General features: G+C 48.2%; 1 protein-coding gene across 3 annotated transcripts in view; it reads left to right on the top strand.

Moving 5' to 3' along the window:
- The window catches only part of LOC135522783 (disco-interacting protein 2 homolog C-like), a 56,179-nt gene extending 46,959 nt beyond the window's left edge, over window positions 1–9,220 (top strand). For all 3 annotated transcript variants that reach the window (XM_064949374.1, XM_064949376.1, XM_064949373.1), the window contains exons 22-37: window positions 543–744; window positions 1,309–1,409; window positions 1,501–1,581; window positions 1,963–2,086; window positions 2,382–2,503; window positions 3,252–3,363; window positions 3,453–3,562; window positions 3,654–3,784; window positions 3,869–4,037; window positions 6,459–6,629; window positions 6,791–6,852; window positions 6,938–6,995; window positions 7,206–7,280; window positions 7,391–7,565; window positions 7,646–7,769; window positions 8,029–9,220. In XM_064949374.1, the coding sequence (XP_064805446.1) occupies window positions 543–744; window positions 1,309–1,409; window positions 1,501–1,581; window positions 1,963–2,086; window positions 2,382–2,503; window positions 3,252–3,363; window positions 3,453–3,562; window positions 3,654–3,784; window positions 3,869–4,037; window positions 6,459–6,629; window positions 6,791–6,852; window positions 6,938–6,995; window positions 7,206–7,280; window positions 7,391–7,565; window positions 7,646–7,769; window positions 8,029–8,281 (2,070 nt within the window). In that variant the 3' untranslated portion in view covers window positions 8,282–9,220. The remainder of the gene's footprint in view (window positions 1–542; window positions 745–1,308; window positions 1,410–1,500; window positions 1,582–1,962; window positions 2,087–2,381; window positions 2,504–3,251; window positions 3,364–3,452; window positions 3,563–3,653; window positions 3,785–3,868; window positions 4,038–6,458; window positions 6,630–6,790; window positions 6,853–6,937; window positions 6,996–7,205; window positions 7,281–7,390; window positions 7,566–7,645; window positions 7,770–8,028) is intronic.
- Window positions 9,221–12,117: the final 2,897 nt, after the last annotated feature.

The following is a 12,117-nucleotide window of genomic DNA, read 5'->3' as shown; positions in this document are numbered from 1 at the left end:
ACGACCATAATGTAGGTAACACTACCTCAACATGACCATAATGTGGGTAACACCCCCTCAACACGACCACAGTTTGACCATAATGCATCTAACACCACCTCAACACGACCACAGTATGACCATAATGTGGGTAACACTACCTCAACACGACCATAATGTGGTTAACACTACCTCAACACGACCATAGTGTGGGTAACACTACCTCAACACGACCATAATGTGGGTAACACTACCTCAACACGACCATAATGTAGGTAACACTACCTCAACATGACCATAATGTGGGTAACACTACCTCAACACGACCACAGTTTGACCATAATGCATCTAACACCCCCTCAACACGACCACAGTATGACCATAATGTGGGTAACACTACCTCAACACGACCACAGTTCGACCATAATGCATCTAATACAACCAGAACACAGACCTGTAAAACTGTTGCACTCATCAGTTTTTTACACTACTTTTGAACTGACAGCAGAGTTTTTTTTGTTCATGATCTCTTGACTCCTCCCCTGTGTGTGTTTGATTGACAGGCGATAGACAGTATCCATGGTGTGGGTGTGTTCTGCCTGGGGTTAGTTCCAGCCAACACCCTCCCGAAGACCCCCCTGGGGGGTATACACCTGTCTGAGACCAAACAGCTGTACCTGGAGGGGGGGCTGCACCCCTGTAACGTGCTCATGTGTCCTCACACCTGTGTTACCAACCTGCCCAAACCACGACAGAAACAACCAGGTGAGACAGACAGAGAAAAATAGAGAGAGAGAGATAGTTAGAGAGATAGGGACAGAAAGAGAGAGACCTGGAGACAGAGCTAGAGAGGCAGAGAGGGAGTGAGTGAGAGAGTGTGAGTGAGAGAGAGACCGAGACACATAGAGAGAGAGATTATCTACCTCACTTGCTTTGGCAATGTTAACACATATTTCACCTGCCAATAAAGCCCCTTGAATTGAATTGAATTGAATGGAGAGAGGGACCTAGAGACAGCGCTAGAGAGGCAGAGAGAGAGAGACCGAGACACAGAGAGAGCTAGAGAGTGAGAGGGATCTAGAGACAGCTAGAGGGACAGAGAGATTGGGAGGTATCTAGAAACAGCTAGAGAGAGACAGAGAGAGTGAGATTGAGAGGGACCTAGAGACAGAGCTAGAGAGAGACAGCATGTGTTTAGCAGAGCTGATTTAGTGAATGATGAAGAACATTGTTAGCTATTATATATCCCTCAACCTTCTTGTTGTCACTGTTAATTCAAATAACGTTTTGGACACGTCTTTACCTTGTTTGTGTCTGTGTGTGTTGTAGAGATTGGTCCTGCCTCTGTGATGGTGGGGAATCTGGTGTCTGGGAAGAGGATCGCTATGGCCAGCGGCAGAGACCTGGGACAGACTGATGACAACGACCAGGTAACACGTCATTCCACACAGAAATATGGCTTGAGATGGATTATTATTATGTTAGTGCCTGTGATATCATATCCTGTCGTGTGTCCTGTAGTTCCTGTTCCTGTCAGAGGTGCTGCAATGGAGATCTCAGACGACGCCCGACCACATCCTCTACACACTGCTCAGCTCCCGGGTAACACTCACTCACTCACTCACTCACTCACACACACACACACACACACACACACACACACACACACACACACACACACACACACACACACACACACACACACACACACACACACACACACACACACACAACCTCTACACACTGCTCAGCTCCCGGGTAACATACACTCACTCACTCTCACTCACACACACACACACACATCCTCTACACACTGTTCAGCTCCCGGGTAACATACACTCACTCACACACTCATTCTCTCACACACACACACACACACACACACACACACACACACACACACACACACACACACACACACACATGATCATTTTTGAAGGATTCTGTTATGATTGCTCCCTCTATCTCTCTCTCTCCCTCTAGGGGCTGGTGTCTAGTTCTCTGACCTGTCTTCAGCTCCATAAGAGGGCGGAGAGAGTTGCTGCCCTGCTGCTGGAGAGAGGAGGACTACAGGAGGGAGACCACATAGCACTGGTCTACCCACCAGGTAACACACACTCACTTAGCATGTACCCCCCCCCCCCCCCCACACACACACACTCAGTTAGCCTGTGCCCCCACATACACCCACATACACACACACATACTCAGTTAGCATGTACCCCCACACACGCACACACACACTCTCTGTATCCCCACACACGCACACACACACTCTCTGTCCCTCAGTTAGCATGTACCCCCACACACACACACACTCAGTTAGCATGTACCCCCACATACACACACACTCAGGTAGCATGTACCCGTAAATACACTCCTCACTCCTTTGTGTGTTGCAGGTATAGACTTGATCGCAGCATTCTACGGTTGCCTTTACGCTGGCTGTGTTCCTATCACTGTCAGACCGCCCCACCCACAGAACATCTCAACCACACTGCCCACAGTCAAGATGATTGTAGAGGTGAGAGGTCAAACACTGAGGTCAACTAGGAGTCAATACTGCCCGGTCAACTGGTTGAGAGGGGGTAGAAGATAAAGATGCAGTAGCATTCTATCTCTCTATCCCTTCATCATCTCTCTGTCCCTTCATCATCTCTCTGTCCCTTCATCCATCTCATCATCTCTCTGTCCCTTCATCATCTCTCTGTCCCTTTATCCACCTCTCTGTCCCTTCATCATCTCTCTGTCCCTTCATCATCTCTTATATCCCTTCATCATCTCTCTATCCCTTCATCATCTCTCTATCCCTTCACCATCTCTCTGTCCCTTCACCCATCTCTCTGTCCCTTCACCCATCTCTCTGTCCCTTCATCATCTCTCTGTCCCTTCATCATCTCTGTCCCTTCACCCATCTCTCTGTCCCTTCACCCATCTCTCTGTCCTTTCATCCATCTATCTGTCCCTTCATCATCTCTCTGTCGCTTCATCATCTCTCTGTCTCTACACCCATCTCTCTGTCCATCTCTCTGTCCCTTCATCCATCTCTCTGTCCCTTCATCCATCTCTCTGTCCCTTCATCATCTCTCTGTCCCTTCATCCATCTCTCTGTCCTTTTATCCATCTCTCTGTCCCTTCATTATCTCTCTGTCCCTTCATCATCTCTCTGTCCCTTCATCTCTCTGTCCCTTTATCCACCTCTCTGTCCCTTCATCATCTCTCTGTCCCTTCATCATCTCTCTGTCCCTTCATCCATCTCTCTGTCCTTCTAGGTCAGTCGTTCGGCCTGTGTGATGACCACAGCGGTCATCTGTAAGCTGCTGCGGTCGAAGGAGGCGGTCGCCACAGTGGACATCAGGAACTGGCCTCCTGTCCTGGACACAGGTCAGCTCTGACCACATACAGTGTATCTGTCAGGCTGTTAGCTGGTTGTTTGTACTGGTGTATAACTGAACATTATTTTGTGTTTTCAGATGACCTGCCAAAGAAGAAGCCACCAGCTCTATATAAGCCCTGTAACCCTGATGCCCTGGCCTATCTGGACTTCAGTGTGTCCACTACTGGCATGCTGGCTGGAGTACAGGTAACATTAACCCCTGACCTCTGACCTCCATCCCTGACCTCTATCCCTTGCTATGCCTAGTGTCTGACATGTTTCGTGGGTGTGTGTGTAGATGTCCCATAATGCGGTGGGAGCGTTCTGCCGATCGGTGAAGCTGCAGTGTGAACTCTATCCCTCCAGAGAGGTAGCCATCTGTCTCGACCCCTACTGTGGCCTGGGCTTTGTCCTCTGGTGTCTCTGCAGGTACACACACACACACACACACCTGTTAAACAACTGTTTCAATGTCCAACAATTGACTTCCCTTTCTAACCTCTAACTCTCCAGTGTGTATAGTGGCCACCAGTCTATCCTGATCCCTCCAGTAGAGTTGGAGTCTAACCCAGCGCTGTGGCTGCTCGCTGTCAGCCAGCTCCGAGTCAGAGACACCTTCTGTTCCTACAGCGTCATGGAGCTCTGCACTAAAGGACTGGGCCTGCAGACAGAGGCACTGAAGGTACACAAACACACACACACACACACACACACACATAAACAAACACATTCCACACGCAGAGAGAACTAAATCAAGTGCTCTTTGAATTGACTCAGTAAACAGTGTGTATGTGGCCTGAGGTGTTGTCTGATTGGTTGCTGATCGACAGACTGAGTTTATTTTAAGAGGTTAACTTTTACCAATGGAAATTGCCATGGAAACTAGGAGCTGACTCACTGAGAGAAACACATAGGGAACAGATCCAGGAACAAACAACAGCTTTATATAGCCATCAGTAGGATGAGGGTGGGATGAGAGAGAGGTAAGGATTGAAATGTTGTGTATTTAAAGTTAACTTCTCTTCACCCCATATCTCCTCCTCTTCACCCCACTCTCTCCTCCTCTTCACCCCATCTCTCCTCCTCTTCACCCCACTCTCTCCTCCTCTTCACCCCATCTCTCCTCCTCTTCACCCCACTCTCTCCTCCTGTTCACCCCACTCTCTCCTCCTCTTCACCCCATCTCTCCTCCTCTTCACCCCACTCTCTCCTCCTCTTCACCCCACCCTCTCCTCCTCTTCACCCCATCTCTCCTCCTCTTCACCCCACTCTCTCCTCCTTTTCACCCCATTCTCTCCTCCTCTTCACCCCACTCACCTCCTCTTCACCCCATCTCTCTCCTTCTCTTCACCCCACTCTCTCCTCCTCTTCACCCCACTCTCTCCTCCTCTTCATCCCACTCTCTCCTCCTCTTCACCCCATCTCTCCTCCTCTTCACCCCACTCTCTCCTCCTCTTCACCCCACTCTCACCTCCTCTTCACCCCACTCTCTCTCCTCCTCTTCACCCCATCTCTCCTCCTCTTCACCCCACTCTCTCCTCCTCTTCACCCCACTCTCACCTCCTCTTCACACCACTCTCTCCTCCCCTTCACCCCACTCTCTCCTCCCCTTCACCCCACTCTCTCCTCCCCTTCACCCCACTCTCTCCTCCTTTTCACCCCATTCTCTCCTCCTCTTCACCCCACTCACCTCCTCTTCACCTCATCTCTCCTCCTCTTCACCCCACTCTCTCCTCCTCTTCACCCCACTCTCTCCTCCTCTTCATCCCATTCTCTCCTCCTCTTCACCCTACTCTCACCTCCTCTTCACACCACTCTCACCTCCTCTTCACCCCACTCTCTCCTCCTCTTCACCCCACTCTCTCCTCCCCTTCACCCCACTCTCTCCTCCTTTTCACCCCATTCTCTCCTCCTCTTCACCCCACTCACCTCCTCTTCACCCCACTCTCTCCTCATCTTCACCCTACTCTCTCCTTCTCTTCACCCCACTCTCTCCTCCCCTTCACCCCACTCTCTCCTCCCCTTCACCCCACTCTCTCCTCCTCCTCCTTTTCACCCCACTCTCCTCCTCTTCAACCCACTCACCCTCCTCTTCACCCCATCTCTCTCCTTTTCTTCACCCCACTCTCTCCTCCTCTTCACCCCACTCTCTCCTCCTCTTCATCCCACTCTCTCCTCCTCTTCACCCCATCTCTCCTCCTCTTCACCCCACTCTCTCCTCCTCTTCACCCCACTCTCACCTCCTCTTCACACCACTCTCTCCTCCTCTTCACCCCACTCTCTCCTCCTCTTCACCCCACTCTCTCCTCCCCTTCACCCCACTCTCTCCTCCTCTTCACACCACTCTCTCCTCCTCTTCACCCCACTCTCTCCTCTTCACCCCACTCTCTCCTCCACTTCACCCCACTCATTCTCTCCTCCTCTCTCACCCCACTCTCTCCTCCTCTTCATCCCACTCTCTCCTCCTCTTCACCCCATCTCTCCTCCTCCCCCACTCACCCCACCCCACTCTCCTCCTCTTCACCCCACTCTCTCCTCCTCTTCACACCACTCTCTCCTCCTCTTCACCCCACTCTCTCCTCCTCTTCACCCCACTCTCTCCTCCCCTTCACCCCACTCTCTCCTCCTCTTCACCCCACTCTCTCCTCCTCTTCACCCCACTCTCACCTCTTCACCCCACTCTCTCCTCCACTTCACCTCATTCTCTCCTCCTCTTCACCCCACTCTCTCCTCCTCTTCACCCCACTCTCTCCTCCTCTTCACCCCACTCTCTCCTCCTCTTCACCCCACTTTCTCCTCCTCTTCACCCCACTCTCTCCTCCTCTTCACCCCTCACACCTCCTCTTCACCCCACTCTCTCCTCCTCTTCACCCCACTCTCTCCTCCACTTCACCTCATTCTCTCCTCCTCTTCACCCCTCACGCCTCCTCTTCACCCCACTCTCTCCTCCCCTTCACCCCACTCTCTCCTCCTCTTCATCCCACTCTCTCCTCCACTTCACCTCATTCTCTCTCCTCTTCACCCCTCACTCCTCTTCACCCCATCTCTCCTCCGCTTCACCCCACTCTCTCCTTCTCTTCACACCCCTCCACTTCCTCTCCAGGCACGGGGCCTGGACCTGTCCCGTGTGAGGGCGTGTGTTGTGGTAGCAGAGGAGAGACCCAGGATGTCTCTAACACACTCCTTCTCCAAGCTGTTTAAAGACCTGGGCCTGCACCCCCGATCTGTCAGCACAGCATTCGGCTGTAGGGTCAACCTGGCTATCTGTCTACAGGTGTGTGTGTGTGTGTGTGTGCGTGTGCGTGTGTGTGTGTGTGTGTGTGTACGCGTGTGTACGCGTGTGTACGCGTGTGTACGCGTGTGTGTGTGTTTATGTACTGTACATGTTTGTTTGTGTGTGATAACATGGTCACTCTGTGCTGTGATTGGTTACAGGGAACTTCTGGGCCGGATCCCACTACAGTGTACGTGGACATGAGAGCTCTGCGGCATGATAGGTATGTTTGCCGGTCAATCACAGCAACAACCAATCAGATCAATCAACCAATCAACTTGTATAACAGTGTTTTTTGTTTCTCTCAGGGTGCGGTTGGTGGAGAGAGGTTCTCCTCACAGTCTCCCTCTCATGGAGTCAGGAAAGGTGGGTGCTGAGCCATGTTTGAACATTTACAATCATTAAACTTCATGACTGTTGAGTCCTTAGACTCAGCTTCTCTCCTGTCTGTGGTTCACTGGGTGGTTCGGCTGCAGCTCTCTACACATAGACCAGAATGCCTCATAGGCTGCAGTATATGCCGTATGTGGACCTGGAGATGGAAGCATTGTAGCGTAACCATGGTGACTGTTTCAGATCTTACCTGGCGTCCGCATCATCATCGCCAACCCAGAGACCAAGGGACCGCTGGGAGACTCCCACCTAGGAGAGGTCAGCACACACACATACACACTAATTGTTTTAATGATCTTGTTTCCTGATTTTATGTTGCCCCAACAAAGATGATTTAAATTAAATTCTCTGTCTCTCCCCCTCTCTAGATCTGGGTGCACAGTGCCCATAATGGCAGTGGATATTACAGTGGTTATGGAGAGGAGGTCCTTCAGTCTGATCACTTCACCTCCAGACTCAGCTTCGGAGACACGTCCACCATCTGGGCTCGCACCGGATACCTGGGCTTCTTACGACGTACTGAACTCACCGATGCCAGCGGAGGTATATACACACACACACACACACACACACACACACACACTAACACACACACTCACCCTTTCTCTCTGCTTCCTCCCCAGAGAGACATGATGCTCTGTATGTTGTGGGCGCGTTGGAGGAGGCCATGGAGCTGAGGGGGATGAGGTATCATCCTATAGACATAGAGACCTCCGTCATCAGGACTCACAAGAACATCATGGAGTGGTATGTCGCTATACACACCTAAAACAGATGTTTCTATTTCAATTCTTAATTAAGGTATAATCACTATAGTTGTAAATTACATGTGTGTGTGTGTGTGTGTGTGTGTGTGTGTGTGTGTGTGTGTGTGTGTGTGTGTGTGTGTGTGTGTGTGTGTGTGTGTGTGTGTGTGTGTGTGTGTGTGTGTGTGTGTGTGTGTGTGTGTGTGTGTGTGTGTGTGTGCGTGTGTGTGTGTGTGTGTACATGTGTGTGTGTGCCACAGTGCGGTGTTTCCCTGGACTAACCTGCTGGTAGTCGTAATAGAACTAGAAGGGTCGGAGCAGGAAGCCCTGGACCTGGTTCCCATGGTGACCAAGGCGGTGCTGGAGGAGCATTACCTCATCGTTGGGGTCGTCGTAGTAACGGACATCGGGGTGATCCCCATCAACTCTCGCGGGGAGAAGCAACGCATGCACCTCCGGGACGGCTTCCTACAGGACCAGCTCGACCCCATCTACGTAGCTTATAACATGTAACCCAGAGGCCCCATCCTGGGGGGGTGGACCTGAGTGAGGGGGATGTGTGTGTATGTGTGTGTTGGCATGCGTGTGTATGGATATGTGCTTGTATATCGCTAGTGTTAATTTTAAATCAAGACGTACTGTATTTTTGAATCTGCACATGGTCATATGGTGTGGTGCCAGTTGTCTGATCCTTTAGTTGTGCTGTGGTGGAGGCATGGCTGTTTCTGCACCCCCGGTTAAACCTGACACCTAGACAGGAAGTCACTGTACAAAACCTTAAGGGAACACTGTATCGATAGACAGGAAGTCACTGTACAAAACCTTAAGGGAACACTGTGTATCGATAGACAGGAAGTCACTGTACAAAACCTTAAGGGAACACTGTGTATCGATAGACAGGAAGTCACTGTACAAAACCTTTATGGAACAATGTGTATCGATAGACATGAAGTCACTGTACAAAACTTTAAGGGAACATTGTGTATCGATAGACAGGAAGTCACTGTACAAAACCTTAAGGGAACACTGTGTATCGATAGACAGGAAGTCACTGTACAAAACCTTAAGGGAACACTGTGTATCGATAGACAGGAAGTCACTGTACAAAACCTTAAGGGAACACTGTGTATCGATAGACAGGAAGACTGACTGGACCACTAGTAGTTGTTGTTGGGAGAGAGAGAGAAAATATCCCTGAACATATCTGTTTTCTTGATGAAATAGACATTAAAAATAAAGTTATTAAAGTATATTGTCAGAAGAAGACAGGGGGTTCAGATTAGTGTATAAATATAAATATTGTATATAAACATAATCTATATGGAGAGAAACACACTGAGGACTAGCCCTGTTATACAGCTCTCTCCACCCACACCCTGTGTACGTGTGTGTGTGTGTGTGTGTGTGTGTGTGTGTGTGTGTGTGTGTGTGTGTGTGTGTGTGTGTGTGTGTGTGTGTGTGTGTGTGTGTGTGTGTGTGTGTGTGTGTGTGTGTGTGTGTGTGTGTGTGTGTGTGTGTGTGTGTGTGTGTGTGTGTGCGCGCATGTGTGTTTGTGCACATGTGTGTGTGCGCGCATGTGTGTGTGCGCACGTGTGTGTTTGTGCACATGTGTGTGTGCGTGTGTACGCAATGCAGTGCAGTGCACTCCTCTTATTAGAATCACATTCTCGATTTGTTTCCTAAAACCCATTGACTCCTAAATGCCAAGTGAATCCGTTAGAAGTGAACCATTGTTTCTACCCCACATTGTTTAAACATTGTACGCATATGATTATGGTAATATGTGATTCTGCTAAGCAGAGAGCCCAGTAAGTAGCAGGGGGAATGTAGTTGCAAGGAGTTGTGAAACCCAGCTCTGGACCAGAGACACAATGCTTTCTAAATGGCCCCGTTTCCTTTATAGTAAACTACTTAGGACAAGTAGGGCTCTGTGTAGGGAATAAGGTGGTATTTGAGACACACCCACAGTGAAGTGTTCTAACAGAGACACACCCACAGTGAAGTGTTCTAACAGAGACACACCCACAGTGAAGTGTTCTAACAGAGAGACACACCCACAGTGAAGTGTTCTAACAGAGACACACCCACAGTGAAGTGTTCTAACAGAGACACACCCACAGTGAAGTGTTCTAACAGAGACACACCCACAGTGAAGTGTTCTAACAGAGAGACACACCCACAGTGAAGTGTTCTAACAGAGACACACCCACAGTGAAGTGTTCTAACAGAGACACACCCACAGTGAAGTGTTCTAACAGAGACACACCCACAGTGAAGTGTTCTAACAAAGACACACCCAGAGTGAAGTGTTCTAACAAAGAGACACACCCACAGTGAAGTGTTCTAACAAAGACACACCCAGAGTGAAGTGTTCTAACAAAGAGACACACCCACAGTGAAGTGTTCTAACAAAGAGACACACCCACAGTGAAATGTTCTAACAAAGAGACACACCCACAGTGATGTGTTCTAACAGAGAGACACAGTTTATTTATTTATTTTAAATATGTTAGTCATAAGTTATTACTTATGGCATTTATATGCATGTTTTCAGTTATAACTTTTCTGTGAAAAACATTTTAGTGCTCCTTATGCTTTGTTTACATTCATCTTTTGAGTTTGATCATTAAAAACACATCTAATTTTTATTTAATTCATCAGCTACTTTTGTCTCAGATAGCTATAATGTGATGCCATGTATGAAAAACATGCATATCATGACGTGTATTTATTTGCTTGTTATTCTGTACTGGGGAATGGTGATGACATTATCAGCCCCTGACTGTGTGTTGGAGAGAAACGAGTCTGGTGGGTAGGGTTAAACCTGGTCCAGAAACTAGAGGTGAGAGAGACTGCATGGTGTGTGTGTGTGTTTGTATGTATATATTGTGTGTAAATAGTGTTGATTTTGTACGGTACAGGTGTGTGTGACTGTTTTGTACACATGATGAAAAGATCAAAAGGACACTTTTATAAGAGCCTTCCGTTGGCTCAATGTCATACTATACGGTGCAATAAAGTGCTTTGATTGGTGTGCTGTTATTGGTTCACATGCTTTCAGTTGTGCTCAGCATAGAGGGAAAGGAGTTTCACATGTTCTAGGATCAGTTCCCTTCACCAATCCTAACCTGAAGCAGTAGGGGTTGGAAATGCTAAACTGACCTTAGATCTTGGTTGACTTCTAACCCTACTCTATGGACAGATTTTTCAGCACTAATGGGGGCTTCCAGTGCAGGGGTTCCCAAAATGTTTCCCTTGGAGCCCCCCTTCCAGCATTGGGGAACACCCCAATGAATTTTGCAGGTTTATTTTCTGCAATTCTACATATTTTGTCAAAAGGTGCAAATACAATTTTGCAGATTTAAAGCAAATGTTCTTGCAATTCTATATGTTTGGCCATGTCTAATGTATATTCATGTGATGTTTGAGTGACTAAAAAATTACAACTATCTATGGGCTAAAAAAATGTTCGCTTACATGGGCTAGTTGATCTGGACATTTCTGACAAGTTATAAATAGCTCTAAGGTGTGTAATGACTGACATGACAAGAGGAAGTGATGATGCACTACCCAATTTAGAAGTTGCACCTTGTGCATTCTACTATTGCAACTTTCAACAGTAACCACTGCTCTAGCGGACAAGCAGGAACTGAATAGAGACTACTCAGAGCATCAGTGGGTTCCCATGTTTACATTATCATGTCATAACAGGAAACTGTGTGTGTGTCACACATGAATATGTTGGTACTGAGGCGCAGACCCACACACACACTTTCAAAACACACAAACTGATCTCAGACAAACACATCTGAAGATGAATCTCTGTTTTTGTCCAAATAAGGCTAACATTTGTACTACTCCTCTGTAGTTCCCAATATACGGTACAGTACCAGATACAGTACATCAGTATAATACTCAACCAATGACAGAAAAGGAAATAGGGAGAGAGAAGGAGCAAGAAAAGGGAAAAAGAAAGAGGAGAACTGTGAAAACAGACTGATCTGATGGGTGTCATATATATATTGTCTTCAAAATATTTCCAAACGGAGTGGGTTGTCTCTAATGTATGCTTTGGCCACAACTACAAGGATGAGTCAATAACAATTTGGGATTATGAGTTGATATGACATGAGCTGTTAAAAAGGAGGTACTTTCAAAGATCTGAGACTATCACTCTCCCTCTTCTCTTTCTCACTCCCTTTCCCCACCCTCCTGTCATGGACAATACCACAACTCCTTTAAGACCATCTCAGGCTGTGAAATCGAACCTTCCAGGGTCTTAATGTGACAGAAGTGGTTGTGTGAGGACTGAATCTCTCTTTATTTCTCTCTCGCCCTCTCGCTCTCAG

This window comes from Oncorhynchus masou, chromosome 30, assembly GCF_036934945.1.
Source record: "Oncorhynchus masou masou isolate Uvic2021 chromosome 30, UVic_Omas_1.1, whole genome shotgun sequence".
Lineage (NCBI taxonomy): Eukaryota > Metazoa > Chordata > Actinopteri > Salmoniformes > Salmonidae > Oncorhynchus > Oncorhynchus masou.
This window is presented reverse-complemented; position numbering and strand designations above follow the sequence as displayed.